At 39.3% G+C, this 20,246-nt stretch overlaps 1 protein-coding gene across 5 annotated transcripts in view; it reads right to left on the reverse strand.

The window, feature by feature from the left end:
• The window catches only part of INTS4 (integrator complex subunit 4), a 145,480-nt gene that overhangs the window by 30,948 nt on the left and 94,286 nt on the right, over positions 1-20,246 (reverse strand). For all 5 annotated transcript variants that reach the window (XM_058306038.2, XM_058306039.2, XM_058306037.2 and 2 more), the window contains 5 exons: positions 19,661-19,776; positions 16,149-16,282; positions 14,131-14,288; positions 5,300-5,393; positions 403-483 (listed from right to left, as the gene is read on the reverse strand). In XM_058306038.2, coding sequence (XP_058162021.1) covers positions 403-483; positions 5,300-5,393; positions 14,131-14,288; positions 16,149-16,282; positions 19,661-19,776 — 583 coding nt within the window. The remainder of the gene's footprint in view (positions 1-402; positions 484-5,299; positions 5,394-14,130; positions 14,289-16,148; positions 16,283-19,660; positions 19,777-20,246) is intronic.

Consider the following 20,246-nt stretch of genomic DNA (forward strand, 5'->3'; position numbering starts at 1 on the left):
ATTTAAGATACGGTACAGACTAAAAATATAAATAACCTCAAAATTATTTTTAGCTAAATTTTCAGATGAAAGATTCATGATCGTACTTATTATACTTTAGTATATCTGGAATACAAACTGATAATATTTTAGAACACGAAACAATCCTAAAAATCATCCAATTCAACTCCCACATTTTACAGAGGAGGAAAAACCCAGGGAGGCTACCTCGCTGAATATCTTTCAAAAATTCACTAAAAAGTCAGTGCCTAATTGTGCTACTTCTCATATTGCTAATGTCTAAAAGTTCTGAAATTAGGGAGGCCAAAACAGAGTCCTGAAGTCATGTGAAGGCCTTTGGCTCTCAATGGAGCAGACAATTCCTAGACAAAGACGCATCTGTAAAGGTCTTGGTAAGCTTACCTGTTTTGCTGCTGCTGAAGCCAAATCACTCTGCTTTAAATACAAAGGGGCAGCTACATTCCACAGCTTTTCCTGTAAGGCCTACACAGACAAACCAGGAGAGAAGAGAACACAGAGGTCACAGAGGCTGAGTTATCATTTCAAATTTTCATTTTCATTTTGTTTTGAAAATCTATTGCCATCAAGACATTGTGGCAATCAATCTACTCTTCTACACCAATAAGCCCTATCTATTAAGGAGAAAGAGAAAACCAACAGACTGGACTAAATGATCTTCTACCCATCCAACCCAATTACGAGCCCAAAGGCCCTACGTCCCAGACTAGTGCTTGGAAGCAGACTGCCCAACCTTGACGGCGACCTGGGTTTAGAGCCTTCCCTGTTTGTGTTTCCCTTTTTCCTTGACTATAGTCCTTTCTTTGCTCCTTTGCTTACTTATCATTTGAATAACCCCACCACCTTACTGACATACCCAAACTAGAAATCAGGGACCTTTCCTAGATTCCTCCCTCTCTCAGTCATCTCTACAATCAAAACTATCACTATGAACCTCAGATTTACGTTCCATCTCTCTTCTATCTATCCATATGGTTTCATCTCTCATCTCTCCTCAAAACCTCTGTTATAGTCTCTCAGTTTCTGGGTCCTTCTTAATGACAGAGCTAATCTAATGACATTACAGAAAGCCTAGACTAACACTGTCCAATAGAAATATGGTAAGAGCCACCATAATTAAAAATTTGTTTGTAGCTATGGTAAAAAAAAATAAAAAGTGAAATTAATTGTAATAATATTTAATACAATATATCCAAGATACTATCCTTTTATCATGCAATAAATATTTTCAAAATTATCCATGAGATAGTTTACATTCTTTTCTCATTGTGAATCTGGTGTGAATTTTGCACATACAGCACATTTCAGTTCATACTAGCCACATTCCATATGCCCAATAGTCACATGTATCTGGTGATTATCTTACTGGACAATGAGAAGTCTAGACTATGGAAAATTTTAAATCTAAAGACCTAGAAGATCTCAACAAATCAATCACAAGAGATTGAAACAGTCATCAAAAACCTCCCAACAATGAAAATTCCAGGACCAGATGACTTCACTGGTGAATTTCATCAAACATTCAAAGAAGAATTAATACCAATCCTTCTTCAAACTCTTCAAAAAGAACTGAAGAGGAGGGGAGACTTCCTAATTCATCCTATGAGGCCATCATCACCCCCACTCCAAAGCCAGACAAGAGGCAGAAAAGAAAACTGCACTCTAATATCTCTTATGAATATAGATGCAAAAATCCTCAACAAAATAACTGGCAAACAAAATCCAACAGCATATTAAAAGGATTATATACAATAATCAAGTGGAATTTCTCTAGGAATACATGAGTGGTTCAACAAAATAAACTCAATGTACATAATATACCACATTAATAGAATGAAAGAAAAAAATCACACAGTCATCTCAATTGATGCAGAAAAAACATCTTAAAAAATCTAACACCATTTCTCAACAAAAACACTCAGAAAAAAATAGGGATAGGAACTTACTTATCACGAAAAGGGCCTATATGAAAAACCCACAGCAAACATCATACTAAATGGTGAAAGACTGACCGCTTTCCCCTAAGATCAGAAATGAGACAGTGATGCCTACTTTCATGAATTCTATTCAAGATCATACTGAAAGTGATTTTTATTTAAAAAAAAAAGGAAATAAAAGTCATCCAAATTGGAAAGGAAGAAGTAACACTATCCCTATTTGCAGATGACATGATTTTTTGAAAAAGAATTGTCTCCTTCCCCCCCCCCCCCCAGGACGTACTGGGGATTGAACCCAGGACCCCGTATGTGAGAGGCAGGTGCTCAACCACTGAACTACATCTGCACCCAACATGAATTTATAGAGAGAAAATCTAGAAGGATCCACAAGAAAGCTACTAGAACTAATAAATGAATTCAACAAAGTACAAGATTAGCACACAAAAATCAGTGGTTTTTCTATATACTAGCAAAAGTCTGAAAAGAAAAACAAGAAAACAATTCCATTTACAATAGCAACTAAAAGAATAAAATACCTAGGGATTTTTTGAGAGAGAATTTATGGGTTTACAGAACATACATAAAATACAAAATTTTCATATACCATGCTATCACCAACACCTTGCATTGGTGTGGAACACTTGATTCAACTGATAGTAGTACATTTTTATAACTGTACTATTAAAGTCCATGATTTAACCTAGGGTTCACTGTTTGTGTAGTGCAGTTTCACGAATTTTTTAAAAACTTTTTATTCTATGACCATATATAATCTAACATTTCCCCTTTTAATAATATTCATATATACACTGGAGTATTGTTAACTGTGTTCACAACATTTCTAGGAATACATTTAACCAAGGATGTAAAGGACTTGTACAACAAAAACTACAAATCATTAATGAAAGAATTTAAAGAAGATCTAAATAAATGGAGTGATCCCATGCTCATGAATTGGAAGACTCAATATCATTAAGATGTCAAAACTAATCAAAACAATTTATAGATTTAATGCAATCCCAATTAAAATTCTAAAAGCTTTCTTAACAGAAATGGGGGGGAAAAAAAACCATCAAATTCATACGGAAGGGTAAGGGGTCCCAAATAGCCAAAACCATATTGGAAAAAAAACAAACTTGGAACAAAAAAGAACTTGCCAATTTCAAAACTTATTACAAAACTTACAGTAATCAAAATAGTGTGGTACTGGCATTAGGACAGACATTTAGACCAATGGAATAGAACTGAGAGCGCAGAAATCAACTCAAATATCTGTGATCACTTAATTTTCTCTCTCTCTTTTTTTAAAGGAAGTACCAGGGATTCAACCCAGGACCTCATACATGGGAAGCAGGTGCTCAACACTGAGCTACATCCACTCCCTTATGCCCAATTGATTTTCACAAGGGTACAAAGCCCATTCAACGGGTTAAGAATAGTCTCTGCAACAAATGGTGCTGGGAACATTAGATATCCACATACAAAAGAATTAACATGGACCCCTATCTCAACCATACACAAAACTTACCTTGAAATGGATCAAAGACCTAAATATAAGTGATAAACTGTAAAACTCTGAGAAGAAATCAAAGGGCAGTATCTTTAGGACCTTGTACTAAGCAATGGATTTTTAGATTTTACACTGAAAGCATGAGAAACAAGAAAAAAATGACAAATTGGACTTCATTTAAAAACGTAAAAATTTTGTGCATCAGAAGATATTATCAAGAAATTGCAAAGACAACCTATAGAAAGGAAAAAAGTATTTGGAAACCAAAATATCTGATAAAAGTTTAATATCCAAAATACATAAAGAACTACTACAACTCAACAACAAAAAGACAAACAACCAAAACAGACAAATGGGCAAAGGGCTTGAATATACATTTCTCCAAAGACATACAAATGGCAAATAAGCACATGAAAAGAGTTCAAAATCATTAGCCTGTAGTGAAATGCAAATTAAAACCATAATGAGATAGCACTTCACACCCATTAGAATGGCTGTTATTAAAAAAGAAAAAGAACAACAGAAAGTAACACATGCTGGCAGGGATGTGGAGAAACAGGAACCTTAGCACACTGTTGGGGATGTAAAATGGTATAAGCCACTGAGGAAGACAGTTTGACAGTTCCTCAAAAGAAGTAAATGTAAAATCTGAATTTCATGTATTTCTATTATGATAAATTTCATTAATCAACCAAATATATCCAAACAAAATATATTTTCAAGATGAGTAATTATTGAGTTCCTTAGTTTTTATTAAAAGCTGAGGGTATTTTTTAAAAATAGGAAGACATCATGACCAGAACCAGCAAACCTTTGGTTAATATATTTCTATATGGCTTAATTTAGTTCAGTAAATGTTTGTTTATCAGTTGTAACAAATGCACTACACCAGTGCAAGGAGTTAATATTAATGATGGGTGATATATGAGAATCTTGTATTTTATATGCATGATTGTTCTGTAAACCCACAACCTCTCTTTCTAAAAAATGAGTTTACTGAGTGTCTATGAAGGAATACAGCCATCTGCTTTCAAGGCATTTACAGACTTCCCCTACCTGTATCACTCAACTCTCACCAAACCAGTAATAGGGCTGTGAATTTGGGATAGGAGAGGCTACAACCAGTTAAATAAAACAGAGATGGAAGAAGGGGGGGGGGAGTTAAATATGTAACTGCCATATGACCCAGCAATCCCATTTCTAAGGATATACCCAAAAGAATTGAAAGCAAGAATTAGGACATATCAAATTCAATGTGAGTAAAAATTTCTTTAGGGAAATGGACTTGGCCCAGTGGTTAGGGCGTCCGTCTACCACATGGAAGGTCCGCGGTTCAAGCCCCGGGCCTCCTTGACCCGTGTGGAGCTGGCCCATGCGCAGTGCTGATGCACGCAAAGAGTGCCCTGCTACACAGGGGTGTCCCCCGCGTAGGGGAGCCCCACGCGCAAGGAGTGTACCCATAGGAGAGCCGCCCAGCGCAAAGGAGGGAGTAGCCTGCCGAGGAATGGCGCCGCCCACACTTCCCGTGCCGCTGACGACAACAGAAGCGGACAAAGAAACAAGATGCCAAGAAACAAGATGCAGCAAAAAGACACAGAAAACAGACAACCGGGGGAGGAGAGGGGAATTAAATAAATAAAAATAAATCTTTAAAAAAAAAAAAAAATTTCTTTAATAGAGACAAATATAATTACACTGAAGAGTAAGTAAGTCCTCCATTCCTAAGGGATGGCATAAAAAAAATAAGTATTTCCATTTATGGCCTCAATACTGCTGGTTCCATTAGAGTACATTCTTAGTATCACAATCATGAACATAACAGATCACGACCTACCTTGACGAGGAGAAGCTGACACCGAAGATAGGTAGCAGAGAAATCAGCTACTCCTGCCAGTTCAGACTGAAGTTCTCCAAGTCTTTGCAGATCTCTGCAGTAAACCAAAAAGGACAGGGATAATGCTAACAACATGAAGATCATGTCAAAAGTATTTCAGCATTTTACATCTAATATATTCGTCATAAATTTTTAATGGCAACAGCCAGTGCTGGAATGGGTATAATGAAATTGGTTCACAGATACTTTGATAATAGTTTAAGTTCATATAAAACATTCAGGGGAAAAAAAACTGTACTGTTATAAAAGCCACATAAGTGGTCATATATTTTGATTAGCCTTATGATAAGCCTTATGATTAGATTATGATTAGCCTTATGATAAGAAGTAATCCTAAAGGAAATACTCAATAAAAATGATATCCTTTATGCCTGATAATATTCATTGTTGTGTGGATTATTACACTAAAAACCCAATAACTACTTAAATATCCATTGGTAGGGGAACTGGTAAATAAATCATGGTACCTCCAGTCAAAAGAATATTCTACAGCCAATAACATATATGATATGAATTATATAAGAACTATATAGCTAGGCGAGCACAGCAAAGTGGCTTTCTAGATAGTGGTATTAGAGTGCTTTTTAGTGCCTTCCCCCAGCTATGCTTTGTTTTCCAACTTTTATATGCAATAGATTAGTGGTTTTTTGTACCATCAGAAAAAAAAATTTTTTAAGGTATTTTGATCTGTAAACCATTCTCTACTCTGCCCTTAATAACTGGTTTTGTTCAAAGGAAGGTGTCTCAAACCCTGTTCCAGGTAAAGCTGACAGATCTATGCCCATTAGTACATGTCATTCCTGCAGTTATGTGACCCAAGTTAACTTGTCCTAATCAGTCCAAATGGAAGGATTTATAGCCATTCTTGGAGTATATTTCTCTCTCTCTAGAGCGCTTTCTCTCTCTGTCTCTCTCACTAGACTGAACAGGAATACTTAGAGCCCTGATTGCCACTGGCAGCTCTTATGTAACTCTAAGGGAAATCAGGCCTGAGATAAAACCAATGCTGATGACAAGCAAAATTCAACAAGACAGAAAGAAACTGGATCCTTACTGATAAAAATAAGCTGCTTGATCAGCCACACCTAGAACTGCTCTACATCCTATTTCTGGTCATATGATAAAATAGTCATTTGTAAACTAGTTTGAGATAAGGTTTTGATACCCTGCAATTAAAAGTATCCTAACTGGATATAGTTATAGAAAAAATGATTGACTGCAACCACATAAAAGCATATCTGCCTGTAGAAAAGAACTTAGAAAATAGCACACATTTACTGGGATTATTAGTGATTTACAAATTTCAATTTTCAAATAGTTAATACATATGTAAGATACAGAATTCAAAAGGTACTAAAGGACACACAATTAAATTAGCCCCCTTCCTCTCCCTGTGCCCTGCTACACAGTACATCTTCCCAGAGGCAACCATCAATACCAGTTTCTTTTGAATCCCTCCATATATATGCAATGTATATACAAAAAATATATATTATTTTTCTTCCTCCTCCTTTTTTGGGGAGGATTGTGTATATGTGTGTGTTTTACCTAATCCATCTTAGAAAGCATGTATAGAAAGCTGCCTCATTCTTTTGTAATGACTATAAAAATTGTGTACATATAATTTTTAATTTTTTCCTTATTATTCTAACAAAACATTTTGATTAAAACTGGCCATTAGCAAATAAGAAAAACAAAATAAAAATAACAACAGAAAAGACTGGTCATTTCTGGGGAAGGAAATGGTAACTGGGGGGAACTTAAGGATTTGGATACTAAAGGAAGCTGTTTCAGGGATGCCATGACATATCAGGTTTCATAGCAGCCTGAACAAAGTGTGTGTAGCAGTAAGCTCCTCTTCTAATCTCAAGCTCAATGAGTGACTAGATTGCTAATTCTGCCTCCTAGGAACCTTGATACCAAGGAGAGCCCTGGAAAGGGACACAAAGCATCCTAGACAGAATTATCCCCAATATAACTGTCGAAAATTTGTGTCTGTGGCTTATATGGCCTCCTTTGTGAGTCTGTGCGGTTCCAGTTAATCCTGAAGAGCCTGCTCTCCCGTGGGAACCCAGCATAATGAAAGCAAGACCCTGGACCAGCTGACCACATCTGTGAAGTGCCATGTCAGTAGCCAGCTGGCTCCTGTTCACAGCTCTGATGTCTCTCCTACAGAAGACAGGCCTGAATCATGCCCTCTCCAGGAAGACTCTGCCTGCTGTTACAAGTCCAGAGAACACGAACCAGCTGACCAGCCTTTAGCTGACTGCCCCTGGTGGTGGGCTGTTCTGCAGCCGTTGGGATGCTTCTGATAAGCACAGGTCCTAGACCGTAGCAACTGTTCTGAGTTTGATGGAACAAGATGCAGTCCACCCCCACTTAGCTGTGGGAATCAAAACTGCTGTTCAAGCAAAAATAGAAATGTGCTGGCCCTAGGCAAAGTCTTCTGTCTTAACATTTTCTCTCTGTACCTCTTTACCCCAGCATCCTTACGAAGCCTTGGTTTAACACCCATCAGGAGACTACACACTCTTTCATGGGAAAGGTACAAAGAGTACCTTCTATTACACTTACCTATGTTATGTTTCCTGACTTGAGGGTATTTAATCCTCACAACGTGAACTGCATATTATTAATCCCATTTTACTGAGAATGAAACTGAAGATCAGTGAGTTGTGGTTTGCTGAAGGCCACAGAACCAATAAGTAGTAAAAGCAGGATATGAACTTATGCTGTGTGACTCCAAAGGCCTTTTTTTTTTTCCAGATTTATTTTTTATTTATTTTTCTCCCCCCACCCCGTTGTCTGCTCTCTGTGTCCATTTGCTGTGTGTTCTGTGTCTGCTTGGATTCTTGTCAGCGGCACCAGGAATCTGTGTCTCTTTTGTTGTGTCATTTTGCTGCATTAGCTTTCTGTGTGTGCGGCACCACACCTGGACAGGCTGCACTTTCTTCGCACAGGGCGGCTCCCCTTACGGGGTGCACTCCTTGCGCTTGGGGCTCCCCTACATGGGGGACACCCCTGTGTGGCAGGGCACTCCTTGCACACATCAGCACTGCGTGTGGGCCAGCTCATCACACGGGTCAAGGAGGCCCAGGGTTTGAACCCTGGACCTCCCATGTGGTAGGCGGACGCTCTATCCATTGAGCCAAATCCACTTCCCTCCAAAGGCCTTTTTGTTTCTAAATATATCATATTGCATCTCATTTATTTGTGAACCACATCAAATGCAGATGAGACAAAACTGATGTAAAACCAGATATGCTGAGCCAGTTCTACAAATGTGATCTGTCAGAGCAAAAGGGTCCCTCCCAGGAACATCCACACTTTAGCAGTCCTCAGTCCACATGATGGCAGTAAATTTAAAAACATTATAACAAGCTTACACATACTGTGATTTTTTTAAAAAGCTGACTAAATTGGTTAAATTAAAATTTTAAATCACTGTATTAATAAAAACAATCAAAGGGACTAATATACAAATCAAATGTTGTTTATGACTAGACATTTCTTTCAATCTTTTTCTAAAGATCAAATTTACAAATAATGCTCTTAACTAGCTTGGTAGAACAAAAAGGAATGTTAGAAAATCAAAAAAATTTACAAAGTCATGGTGGACTTTTCAAAAGCTATCTTCAAACTTGTACCCAGATGATTACAAATTACACACATTTGATTTTCACCTCTATTTACTGAACTACTTCCCAGACTACAAAACAGTCATTATTCCCTAGAGACATTAACAGTAGCAGAGCAAAAGGATTTTAAAGAACACAATCAAGAAATCCCATGTTTTTAGTGTTAACATATAAAAGAATTCCCGTAAGAAAGGAAGTATACTGCCAACAATTCCAGATAAATGAAGCCCCATCTGCTTCAGATTCAAATGATTTTGCTTCACTCTAAAAGAAAAATGTTCTACTATGGAATACTACTAAGGTGATATGGTTTCTCAAACAATAACATGTGTTCCTAGTAACAATACTTTCATGCAGTCTAGCAAACTAGATACACAAAAATCTAAACTCTGAAAAATCAGGTCATTATTCATTATAAGAAAGAGTAAACAAATGACTACAGCATTTCTTAAAAGAATCTTCTCCCAGCCCTGATGAATGAAAAACATGATTACATTTGTAAAACTTGGATTAGATTTAGAGTATCAAGAGCATGTCCAGCATGTCAAATGAGGTAAGTGAGATTAAAAATTTAAAGCAGGGAAGCGGACTTGGCCCAGTGGTTAGGGCGTCCGACTACCACATGGGAGGTCCACAGTTCAAACCCCGGGCCTCCTTGACCCGTGTGGAGCTGGCCCATGTGCAGTGCTGATGTGTGCAAGGAGTGCCCTGCTACACAGGGGTGTCCCCGCATAGGGGAGCCCCACGCGCAAGGAGTGCGCCCCATAAGGAGAGCCGCCCAGCGCGAAAGAAAGTGCAGCCTGCCCAGGAATGGCGCCACACACACGGAGAGCTGACACAGCAAGATGACGCAACAAAAAGAAACACAGATTCCCATGCCGCAGACAGTAACAGAAGCGGACAAAAGAACACACAGCAAACATACACAGAGAACAGACAAAGGTGGGGGGGTGAGGGGGGAGAAATAAATAAAATAAATAAATCTTTTAAAAACAAAACAAAACAACTGTCAGCCACAAACAGAGCAGTGTGACCAGATGGAAGCGCCACACAGGTTTATGTTCCCATCTAGGACGTGGCTATTCCTTGTGCTTGATACACTCTTCTGCTTTACTCACTTGGTTAACTTCTACTCATTAATCAGATCACCACTTAGAACATCCAAAGAAGGGTGAGGTGTTCCTTCCCAGACTCTCTGAGAACCCTGTACTTACTAGAGCATGGAAAGCACAATACTGCATTTCTGCTTAGCTAGCAATATTTCCCCCACCTGGCTGTAGGATCCTGCACAGCAGAGACTGTGTCTTGTTTACTGTTGCTATTTTGTGTCCTTCTGCCTAGCAGAGTGCCTGGCATTTAACGGATGCTCAAAAACTATATAGGGAATGAACCCCAGCTCCCTCATCAAGCATGTTATCTCACTCATCATGAAAATGGGTAATCCTCATGGGGTTGTTTTCAAATTCAATGGAACAATTTATGTAAAGACTTCAAAGACAGGGGACACAGTGGGAACCTGACAAACAGTAGCTCTTGTTATAACCAAGGTTTGGTGTTACAAAACATCAAATCTCTAATTTGAAAAAATAAAATAAAAAAATAAAAAATAAAAAATAAAAAAATCTCTAATTTGGAAGTGAGCTGTGGCCATAAGAAAATGCCATCTATTAAAATCGAAAAAAATCTTCATTCTGGACTACACCATACCTTTACTGAGACTCTATCAATAACTAAGGTACAGTGGTGAAGACAAAGTAGTATGTCAAGTTCTGGCAACAAACAAAAAGTCATCTCCCAGATCCCTCATTGAACTAGAACAGACTTTCAATCAGGTGAATTCTTGGTTGGGTTAAATGGCTGCTTGGATTACAGCAAAGGGCAATGTGCATAAGGCAGAAGTTTGTTTTAAAGTACTAACAAATACATGGCCCCATTCCTAATCAGAGAACCTTCTGTATGAAACTCCAACTCATATTTCACTTTTCAACAACTACAGAAATTGTAAGCTACCCACCTTCTACCTGACACAGAAGAATTCCCTTCACTGCTACATATCATAAAGAGTATGGATCTTAGAGTTAGACAAAGCTAGATTCAAATTCTGCTTCTGCCACTTCTAGCAAATTTCTTCTCTGTAAAATGGTAACAACCTAACTGCACTGTTTATATACCACAGAATGCCGTCAGTTAACCTTTGCTCTCACCTGCTTCCTTTGCTGAGCACCCTCCTCAGAATGTACTCAAGCTTAAAACACAGTGCCCAGGACTGACCACAGCACCAGAAAAGTGGTCTGAGCCCAGAGCCCAGCATGACTAACACCTTGTAAGACCCAGACTGAGGGCAACTTTAATCAACAGGTATTCACTGACACCTACTGAAAGCCAGTTGTGTAGCTGATGATCAAATTAGCTTGCTTTCTGTGCATTCTGCACTTGCTTTAGTGCCAACAGGATAAAATATGTCAAGGACGAACCTAAATGTTGAATCAGGAAGCAGAGCTTAATATCCTGGGCTCAGGGCAAACAGCCTCACATAGTCAGCTCCAAAACTAAGCACTATGGTGAGGGAACACAAGAGAAAAATTGTAACTGAGGCATCTCTTTACAAGAGGTTCAAAGAAGACTAGAGACTTGGCATACAGAGCTGTGGGTTGCCCACAGCTTAGAACAAAGATTGGTAAACTTTTTTTGTAAAGGGCCAGATAGTAAATATTTTAGGTTTTGCAGGCCGTATGTCTCTGTGGCTAACTATTCAACTCTGCTGATAAACGACAAAAGCAGCCATAAACAACACCTAAATGAGTGCGGTGTGTCAATTAAACTTTATAAAAATAGGCAGCAGGCCGCATGTGGTCTACAGGCTATATGTAAGTAAGTTTGCTGATCCCTAGAGCTTAGAGCATTGTTCCTGGCACATAGCAAGGCATCCATCAAATATCAACTATGTAACCAAATGCAAAGCAGAAGAAGACAAACTGGCATACTGACATCTCTTCAACTTTTTATGCAGTTACTAGATTATCAGACCAGCCAGCCAGTCTTCTAAGCCAAAGCCCTGACAGTCACACTTTACTTCTGCAGGTTCCTCATGCCCACCCCATACCCAGGTAGTCACCACATCCTCCTGATGAGTAATCTGGAGCCCAGTGGCACTTGGGCATTTACTGTGATTTGGCTTACTCACATCTATTTCATTCTCCATCTAATACACCCGCATAGGCTACACAGTTAGAAGCTGCATTTCCCAGGTTCCTTTGAACTAGGCTCCCGATGTGACTTAGGTTGTCAAACACATTCTTGTGAGTTATGTATGCATAAAGAAAAAGTTAAATGGGGGGAAAGACATAGAACAAGACATGGTTCTGGAGCCAGTAACTTTATCGGTGGCAAAAAAAAAGATAGTCTCCTGATGGTGTCAGGAAGAGCAGTTCCTATGGCTCTGAAAATCATTCCTAGAAATTTAACCTGGCCTATTTCTTTAGCCTTTCCAACAACTCTGTAAGCCACTTTATAGCCTGTAATAAATTCCTTTCTGCTTTAGTTAAAAGTTCTATTCTCTACCAATGAACCCCGACCAATAAACCTGCCTAAGATCAAACAACTATTAGATGGTAGAGGTCAGATGTGAACTCCAGTCAGTCTAGCTTCAAAGCCCATTCACTTATCCCTACACTGTCCCACCACGGATCTGTGAGGAAGCCATTCTCCCCATGTCTCCTGGCTCTTCTCATGTTTGCTGCAGCTGGAATTCTCTTCAGCAACTGGACTACCAAGCTGACAGACTTAATTTTTGTTCCCTACTAGCTAAAGTGTCTTCTCCTTTGCAAAGCCTCCTTGATGGATCAGGGACTGTTTATCCACAGCAGTTATGCTCCCCTCCATCGTACCATTTACCGAAACAATGGTTGTCCTAATTTGGGTTCTGTAATAGCCAATGAGCACCTTGAGAACAAAGGCCACATCTTACTTCCCTTTATCCTCAGCATCTTGCCTCATACAGTAAATACTTAAAACAACAATGTGGCTGAGTGAATGAATTAATGAAAAACATGATATGACCGAATACAATGGAGAAACATCACTTGGAGGAGGTTCAGGTGGACTTGTTCATAGCATGGTGAAATATAATAATGGATAGGAAAGCATAAAAAAACTATAAAGCACCATTACACAAGCATCATAATTCTTTATCTACATTCATCTCCCTTACGTGGGCTCTCTAAGGGCAGATTCCTATATAACTGATTGGCATCTAGCACAGAGGTTCTTTCTCAGGGTATGGAATGAAATCAGTCATTAAGAATTATTAATTGAACGTGGCTGATATCAACATTCTTCAGGGAAGAATCTCAAATCTCAATCAAGCTACAAATGATACCACATTTTTCCATCTTTTTAGACAAAATATAATAATATTGTTTTTGCTAAAGGCAAATAGGCTTTAGTTCTTTCTGTATCATTTAGGCTTTACTAATGATGTCTGGCAGAGCTTGCTTATTGTTCTCCAATATCCTTTCTCCTCTTCTTCCTCAGTAATAGAGTCACCAAGATAAAAGACAACCTTTATGACATGTGACTTAAGTTCTAGCCAATGGGTAGAGTAGGCAGCTTTGGGGAACTGTCTTTAAGGGGTATTGGGGTAGAAACGATGCCCTTCTCTTGAGCTTTCTTCTTCCTGTGACTGGAGTACAGAGGGGATAGGTAGAGTTTAGATTGCTAGATAGAGGTCGTTGGATGCAGCCAAAGGAGAAACAAGAAAGAATGAGCCTAGAACCCTGATGATCATCTCAGCCCTGGACTGCCTATGACTGAGAATTAAACAGTTTAAGCAACTGTATTCTTTGTTACCTGTCACCCAGCCTAACTAATATCCAAGGAAATAAAAATTTAAAACAGCTTCTTTGTAACTATTTGCAGTTTTGTATGAACTATCAATCCAGCCATAAATGCAAAGAGTTTTTCTTTTAAATATACTCAAACACAATCTAATCCAAATAGAAATGCATCATAAAACCATGCATAAATACAGACAACAGTCAGAAAAACAAGCCTAATAACCAAACTGTAAATCAAAACAGTCAAGCTGAGAATAACAAAATTGTGCCTGTCAAAGGAAAGGAAGGATCACCTAACCTGATGGTGAACTCCAGCAGATCCTGGGTTCCCTGAGGGTCTAGGTGCTGAAGGCTGTACACTCTCTCAAGGCTCTGCTGCAGAAACTGTTGGGAAGGATCCTCATGAGGCATGATGTTGGGGGAAACAGCTGATGATACTAGTTTTCTACCTGGTAACTAAGCAAACATGGTGGGGTTATAGCGCCATCAAGTCCCAAGGCTTAGCTGTTAGCACAACAAAGACACCAGAAAATCATGAGCCAAACAAAGGAAAGGAAAGAAAGGGTAAGTGAATGAACATGGCCCACCCAATGCAGTCATAAGCTACCAGGAGAAAAAGAGAAATACTTAGTATTATTTTCTATTGCTAACTGAAATAAATGGACTAACTATAGGAATGGGACTTAAAATTAAACTGTTATCGCATATTTTTAGGAGGTACCAAGGAATGAATCCAGGACCTCTTATATAGGAAGCAGGCACTCAACCACTCGAGCCACATCTGCTCCCTAGAATGTTTTATATGAGGATAATTATAAATAATTGTTCTTGTTATTAATAGTGGTTGCCTTTTTAAAAAAAGATTTATTTCTCCCCTTCCCCTCCTCCCACCCTGCTGGGTTTTTCTGCTGTGTTTCTTCTCTTCTCTAGGATTCAGCAGGATTTCAGTCCTGGAGACCCCAGTGTGACAGAGGTTCCTTGTCAGTTGTGCCACCTAAGCTCCTGGTCTCCACTGTGCCTCACCTTGACTCTCCCCATCTTTCCTCTGATGCATCATCATTTTCCTGTGTGACTCAACTTGCGCGGGCACTGGCTCACCATGCAGGCACTCACGCAGGCACTTGCACTCACCACGCCGGCACTCGCGTGGGCACTAGCTCACCACACGGGCATGCTTTCTCTTCTCCTTTTTCACCAGGAGGTCCCAGAGGTTGAACCCAGGTCCGCCCATATATAGGTGGAAGCTCTATCACTTGAGCCACATCCACTTCCCATGGCTGCCTTTTAAAAAAGGGATGAGGGGAGGATTTTCTAGTTTAAATTTTCTAGCCATATACATATATTATTCTAAATGAAGTTACCTAGAATGCCTAGCACACAGCACCCAGTGTTTACTATTATCATAATAGTCCATTTAAAAATGTTCTTCTTTCTATATCTCTAGGTTTTAAAAATAACAATGTTTTATTATTAAAAAAATAAATAAGCACTTGTTCAGAATCAAAGCTTGATCTAAAATATAATCTATTGGGAAGTAGATTTGGGTCAACTGATAGAGCGTCCACCTACCATATGGGAGGTCTAGGATTCCAACCAAGGGCCTCCTGACCCATGTGGTGAGCTGGCACACACGCAATGCTGATGCGCGCAAGGAGTGCTGTGCCATGCAGGGTTGTCCCCCGCATAGGGGAGCCCCACATGCAAGGAATGCACCCCTCAAGGAAAGCCGAAAAAAGCGCAGCGTGCCCAGGAGTGGTGCCGCACACATGGAGAGCTGACACAGCAAGATGACGCAACAAAAAAGAGACACAGATTCCCCGTGCCGCTGACAAGAATTCAAGCAGACACAGAAGAACACACAGTGAATGGACACAGAGAACAGACAACCCGGGGAGGGGGGAAGAGGAGAGGAAAAAAAAATCTTTAAATAAATGAATAAAATAAAATAAAATATAATCTATTATCCAGATTTCTTTTTCTTGACTAACATCATATAATCAATAACCCAGGAACCCTAAAAAAAAAAAAAAAGAATCTTAAAAGGGAAACAAGAGAAACTGATGTGGATCAAGCTGCTGAGCACCAGCTTCCCACATATGAGGTTCTGGGTTCAATCACTAGCTCCCATTGTCTCAAAAAAATAAATAAATTAATGATACAGAAGCAAAACTACAAAAGGATGGAGAGGGACCGAGAGAGAAATAAAATGAATGATTGAGTTTTTAGGGAATATATATTCTGCTTTCTGCTACTTAACAACAACAAAGCATCAAAAATAACAAACTAAAGCAGGGACAAGAGATGTCTTCAACATACCCTCAAGGCAGGAACAAGATGAGAAAGACTGTCCCGGAGGTAGGCATAGTGCCTGAAGGTGTGATCTGAGAACAACGCTGGCATGGTTGGACAGGTTTTAGCAGCATTGAAAATAAGAACCAAAACTGCAATGTCTGGACAGATCAGTGGGTTAAGCAAACCTGGAGGTAACAAAAGTTAAGCCTGGCCACCCAACCCCCATTCCCCTGAAAAAATTCTTATTCAGTGACTACGATGTTCTAATAAAGAAATGCATATTCAAAACAAGGAGGTACATTCCCCTATCCACAACTCCTCCAATTACCAAAGTATTTTAAAATAATGCCTGATGAGAATACCAAGAAATGGAAACACTCAGGAAACTGCCCATGAAAAGTATATATTGGCACAATCCCTTCGAACAGGAATTTGGTATCAGAAGAGCCTTATGAATGTTGATTAATTCCACATCTCAAAATCTAAGTAGATAATCTAGTATCACAGAGTCACTTATAATGGCAAATAATCAGAAACAAACTAAATGTTCAGAATTAGGAAAATGATAATACAACTTGTGGTTCATTTACTTGATAGTATATTGTGGAACCATTAAAATTTATACATATTAAGAATTTATAATATTGTATTACAAACATTTTTTCATGATTAGTGAAAAAAGCAGGATCTAAAATATTCAAAGGATATAATGGCTCTGTAATCCAGTATTTGTTGATGAAATTAACCATGTGAAAAAATAACAACAGAAAAATCCCAACCCCAAGCTTTTAAAAAGGGGAAAAGGAAATACACCAAAATATTAATAACGATTACTTTGCCTAGAAAGACTCTGGGTGTTAAATATCTACTTTTGGGGGGTTTCTTTCTATATATATGAATTTTTTTTTTTTTTTTTTAAAGATTTATTTATTTATTTAATTTCCCCCCCTCCCCTGGTTGTCTGTTCTTGGTGTCTTTTTGCTGCGTCTTGTTTCTTTGTCCGCTTCTGTTGTCGTCAGCGGCACGGGAAGTGTGGGCGGCGCCATTCCTGGGCAGGCTGCTCTTTCTTTTCACGCTGGGCGGCTTTCCTCACGGGGGCACTCCTTGCGCGTGGGGCTCCCCTACGCGGGGGTCACCCTTGCGTGGCACGGCACTCCTTGCGCGCATCAGCACTGCGCATGGCCAGCTCCACACGGGTCAAGGAGGCCCGGGGTTTGAACCGCGGACCTCCCATATGGTAGACGGACGCCCTAACCACTGGGCCAAAGTCCGTTTCCCAATATATATGAATTTTTAAACAGAGGGAAAATCAGAAATGATAAACATCCCTTGAACCTTCCACATGTATCCCTGTGGCAGAGCCTGCTATTTGTCTGCCCAATCCCATTCTTCCCTTCTTGGTAATAAAATACTGATTTTATTACAGATATTCTCTAAGGTCCTGCCTGGAACCTGGGCCTGATGACTGGTGCTCTAGCAACAATCTTGGATAACTGAAAATGGCAGAACAGAAGGAGCCTGGATCCTAAGAATAACGTGGAGCTGCAAGACCATGCACTGGCCTGCTTCCCTCCAGGCTTTTTTAAAAACACAGTTTGTTTAAACTATATTTCAGGGGCAATCTATTGCTCACAAGAAAAATAATTCCTAAAAAATACAATCTTCCAACTACCCAGAAGAGTAACAAATATAATGTGCTTACAAAATGGTTTTTATTTATTTAAATGTGAAAGGGCTTTGAGATGTCAGAGCCTTTGACAATTAGGAATAATACCTAACCCACAAGTCTCTCTCTGATTAGCTAAATTTTAAACAGCTATAATAAAGCGTTTTTAGAAATTAGGTCTGGGGAAAAAAAATTAGGTCTGGGATGTGCCTTTCTTAGAGGTAAACAGGAAGTGAGGTATTAATATATCAATTACAGGGAAACGAACTTTGGCCCAGTGGTTAGGGCGTCCGTCTACCACACAGGAGGTCCCCGGTTCAAACCCCGGGCCTCCTTGACCCATGTGGAGCTGGCCCATGCGCAGTGCTGATGCGCGCAAGGAGTGCCCTGCCACACAGGGGTTTCCCCCGCGTAGGGGAGCCCCACGCGCAAGGAGTACGCCCCGTAAGGAAAGCCACCCAGCGCGAAACAAAGTGCAGCCTGCCCAGGAATGGCGCCACCCACACTTCCCGTGCCGCTGACGACAACAGAAGCGGACAAAGAAACAAGACACAGCAAAAAGACAGAGAAAAACAGACAACCGGGGGAGGGAAGGGGAATTAAATAAATAAATCAATCTTTTTAATATATATATATATATATATATATATATATATATATGTATGTATCAATTACACAGGTCTTAAAAAAAAATTCCCCAACCTTACTGTGAAAGTAAACAGAATTGAGGGAGAATACAATGGCCACATTACTAAACTAGCCCATTATTTGGCCGATTCTGTGTCTCAAACAAAACCTCTAGAACTCACCAATGATCTGCCTATGGGCCAAAAAGAAGAATGGCAGATGCACTGATATAAATTTATTCCCACTACCAGAAAACAATACAATTACATGGCATGCTGCACTTGGTTATCACAAACCCACTGGACTTGCAAAAACAGGCAGAGTAACCATGTAGCCAAACTAAGACCATCAGCTCATTAGGGAAGCTGCGGTTCATAGTAAACACAGAGTAAGACTAAGGCGAAGGCACAGGCTTTAAAACCATAGATACAGGGCTTTGAATCTCAGATCTGCTGTTCAGAGAGTTACTTAATCTCTCTGAGCCTCCGTTTCCCCATTAGTAAACTAGGACTAATACCGTTGTTCAGGGTTGTTCTGGAATATCTATCAACTACCAAAGTGGTAACATGTACAAAGTATTTAAATAGTGTGTGGACTATAGTATGTACTCAATAAATGGCAAAGAAATTGTTAGTACAGGCGTACCTTGGAGATATTGCAGGTTCAGTTCCAGACCTCCACAATAAAGCAAGTCACACAAATTTTCTGGTTTCTCAAGGCATATAAAAGTTATGTTGTAACTATACACTATAGTCTATTAAGTGTGCAAAAGCATTATGTCTTAAAAAAAAAAAACAATGTGCATACCTTAATTAATGTGACACAGAGACACAAAAAATGTGACACAGAGACACAAAAAATGTGACACAGAGACACAAAGTGAGCACATGCTGTTGGAAAAATGGCCCCAATAAGACTTGCTCAACAGAGGGTTGCCACAAGCCTTCCATTTGTAAATAACACAGTATCTGCAAAGTGTAATACAGTGGAGCACAATAAAATGAGGTATGCCTGTATTAAATGAGCACAATAAAACGAGGTATGCCTGTATTAAATGGCAAAGGTGAATTACTGTGAAAACAAGAATGAAAATAGAGTAATAACCACCAGGCTCCCTCAGGACATACTCTTTTACCTAAAAGAAATGAAAAAATAAAACTCAGACCAACAAAGCTACATTGCAGAAAGAGATGCCAAAGTGCTCTGCCAAGTCAGCAGGACCTATCCTAAGCACAGAGGATACAAGCAGGATCGTCCATGTCTGGTTCAGCTGTGTCAAAAAACGGGTGAGTGCTCAGGAGCTCTGGCACCAGGGGAAGCACCAGGGTTGGATGCCGACTTCCCAGAAACTTCAAGCACCTGAAACAAACAAAATGAGAACCCACTTCAATAAGTTAAGAAGTTCCTTAAAAAGTACTAAAAATTGGAATAGGAAAAACTGACCTTTATAAATTATAGATAATTATACAAGCGGTGGTATTTATGTAATTTTACTATTTTGTATTTGTTAGGTTCTGGTTTAACGGAAGTACACTAAATTGAATATTAAAAAAAAAAACACAAAAAACTGAAAATATAAACCCTAATCTCTGTCCTAAAGTTTATACCCAGCTGAAGCAAAAATGACAAGACTACAAAGTAAAAGAATTGCCAAATGAATGGTACCTAATTAAACACTCTACTCTCCAACTGTCAAAGGTGGAACAGAGAAAGTTTCACATAGGAGATGGTACTTTACCAGGGCCTGAAGAATGGGTAGGCTGGCAAAAAGAGATAAAACAAATACCATGAACAAATTCATGAATACATGGGGTATGAAAGGCACTGTG

Source organism: Dasypus novemcinctus, chromosome 10, assembly GCF_030445035.2.
Source record: "Dasypus novemcinctus isolate mDasNov1 chromosome 10, mDasNov1.1.hap2, whole genome shotgun sequence".
In the NCBI taxonomy this organism is placed as follows: domain Eukaryota; kingdom Metazoa; phylum Chordata; class Mammalia; order Cingulata; family Dasypodidae; genus Dasypus; species Dasypus novemcinctus.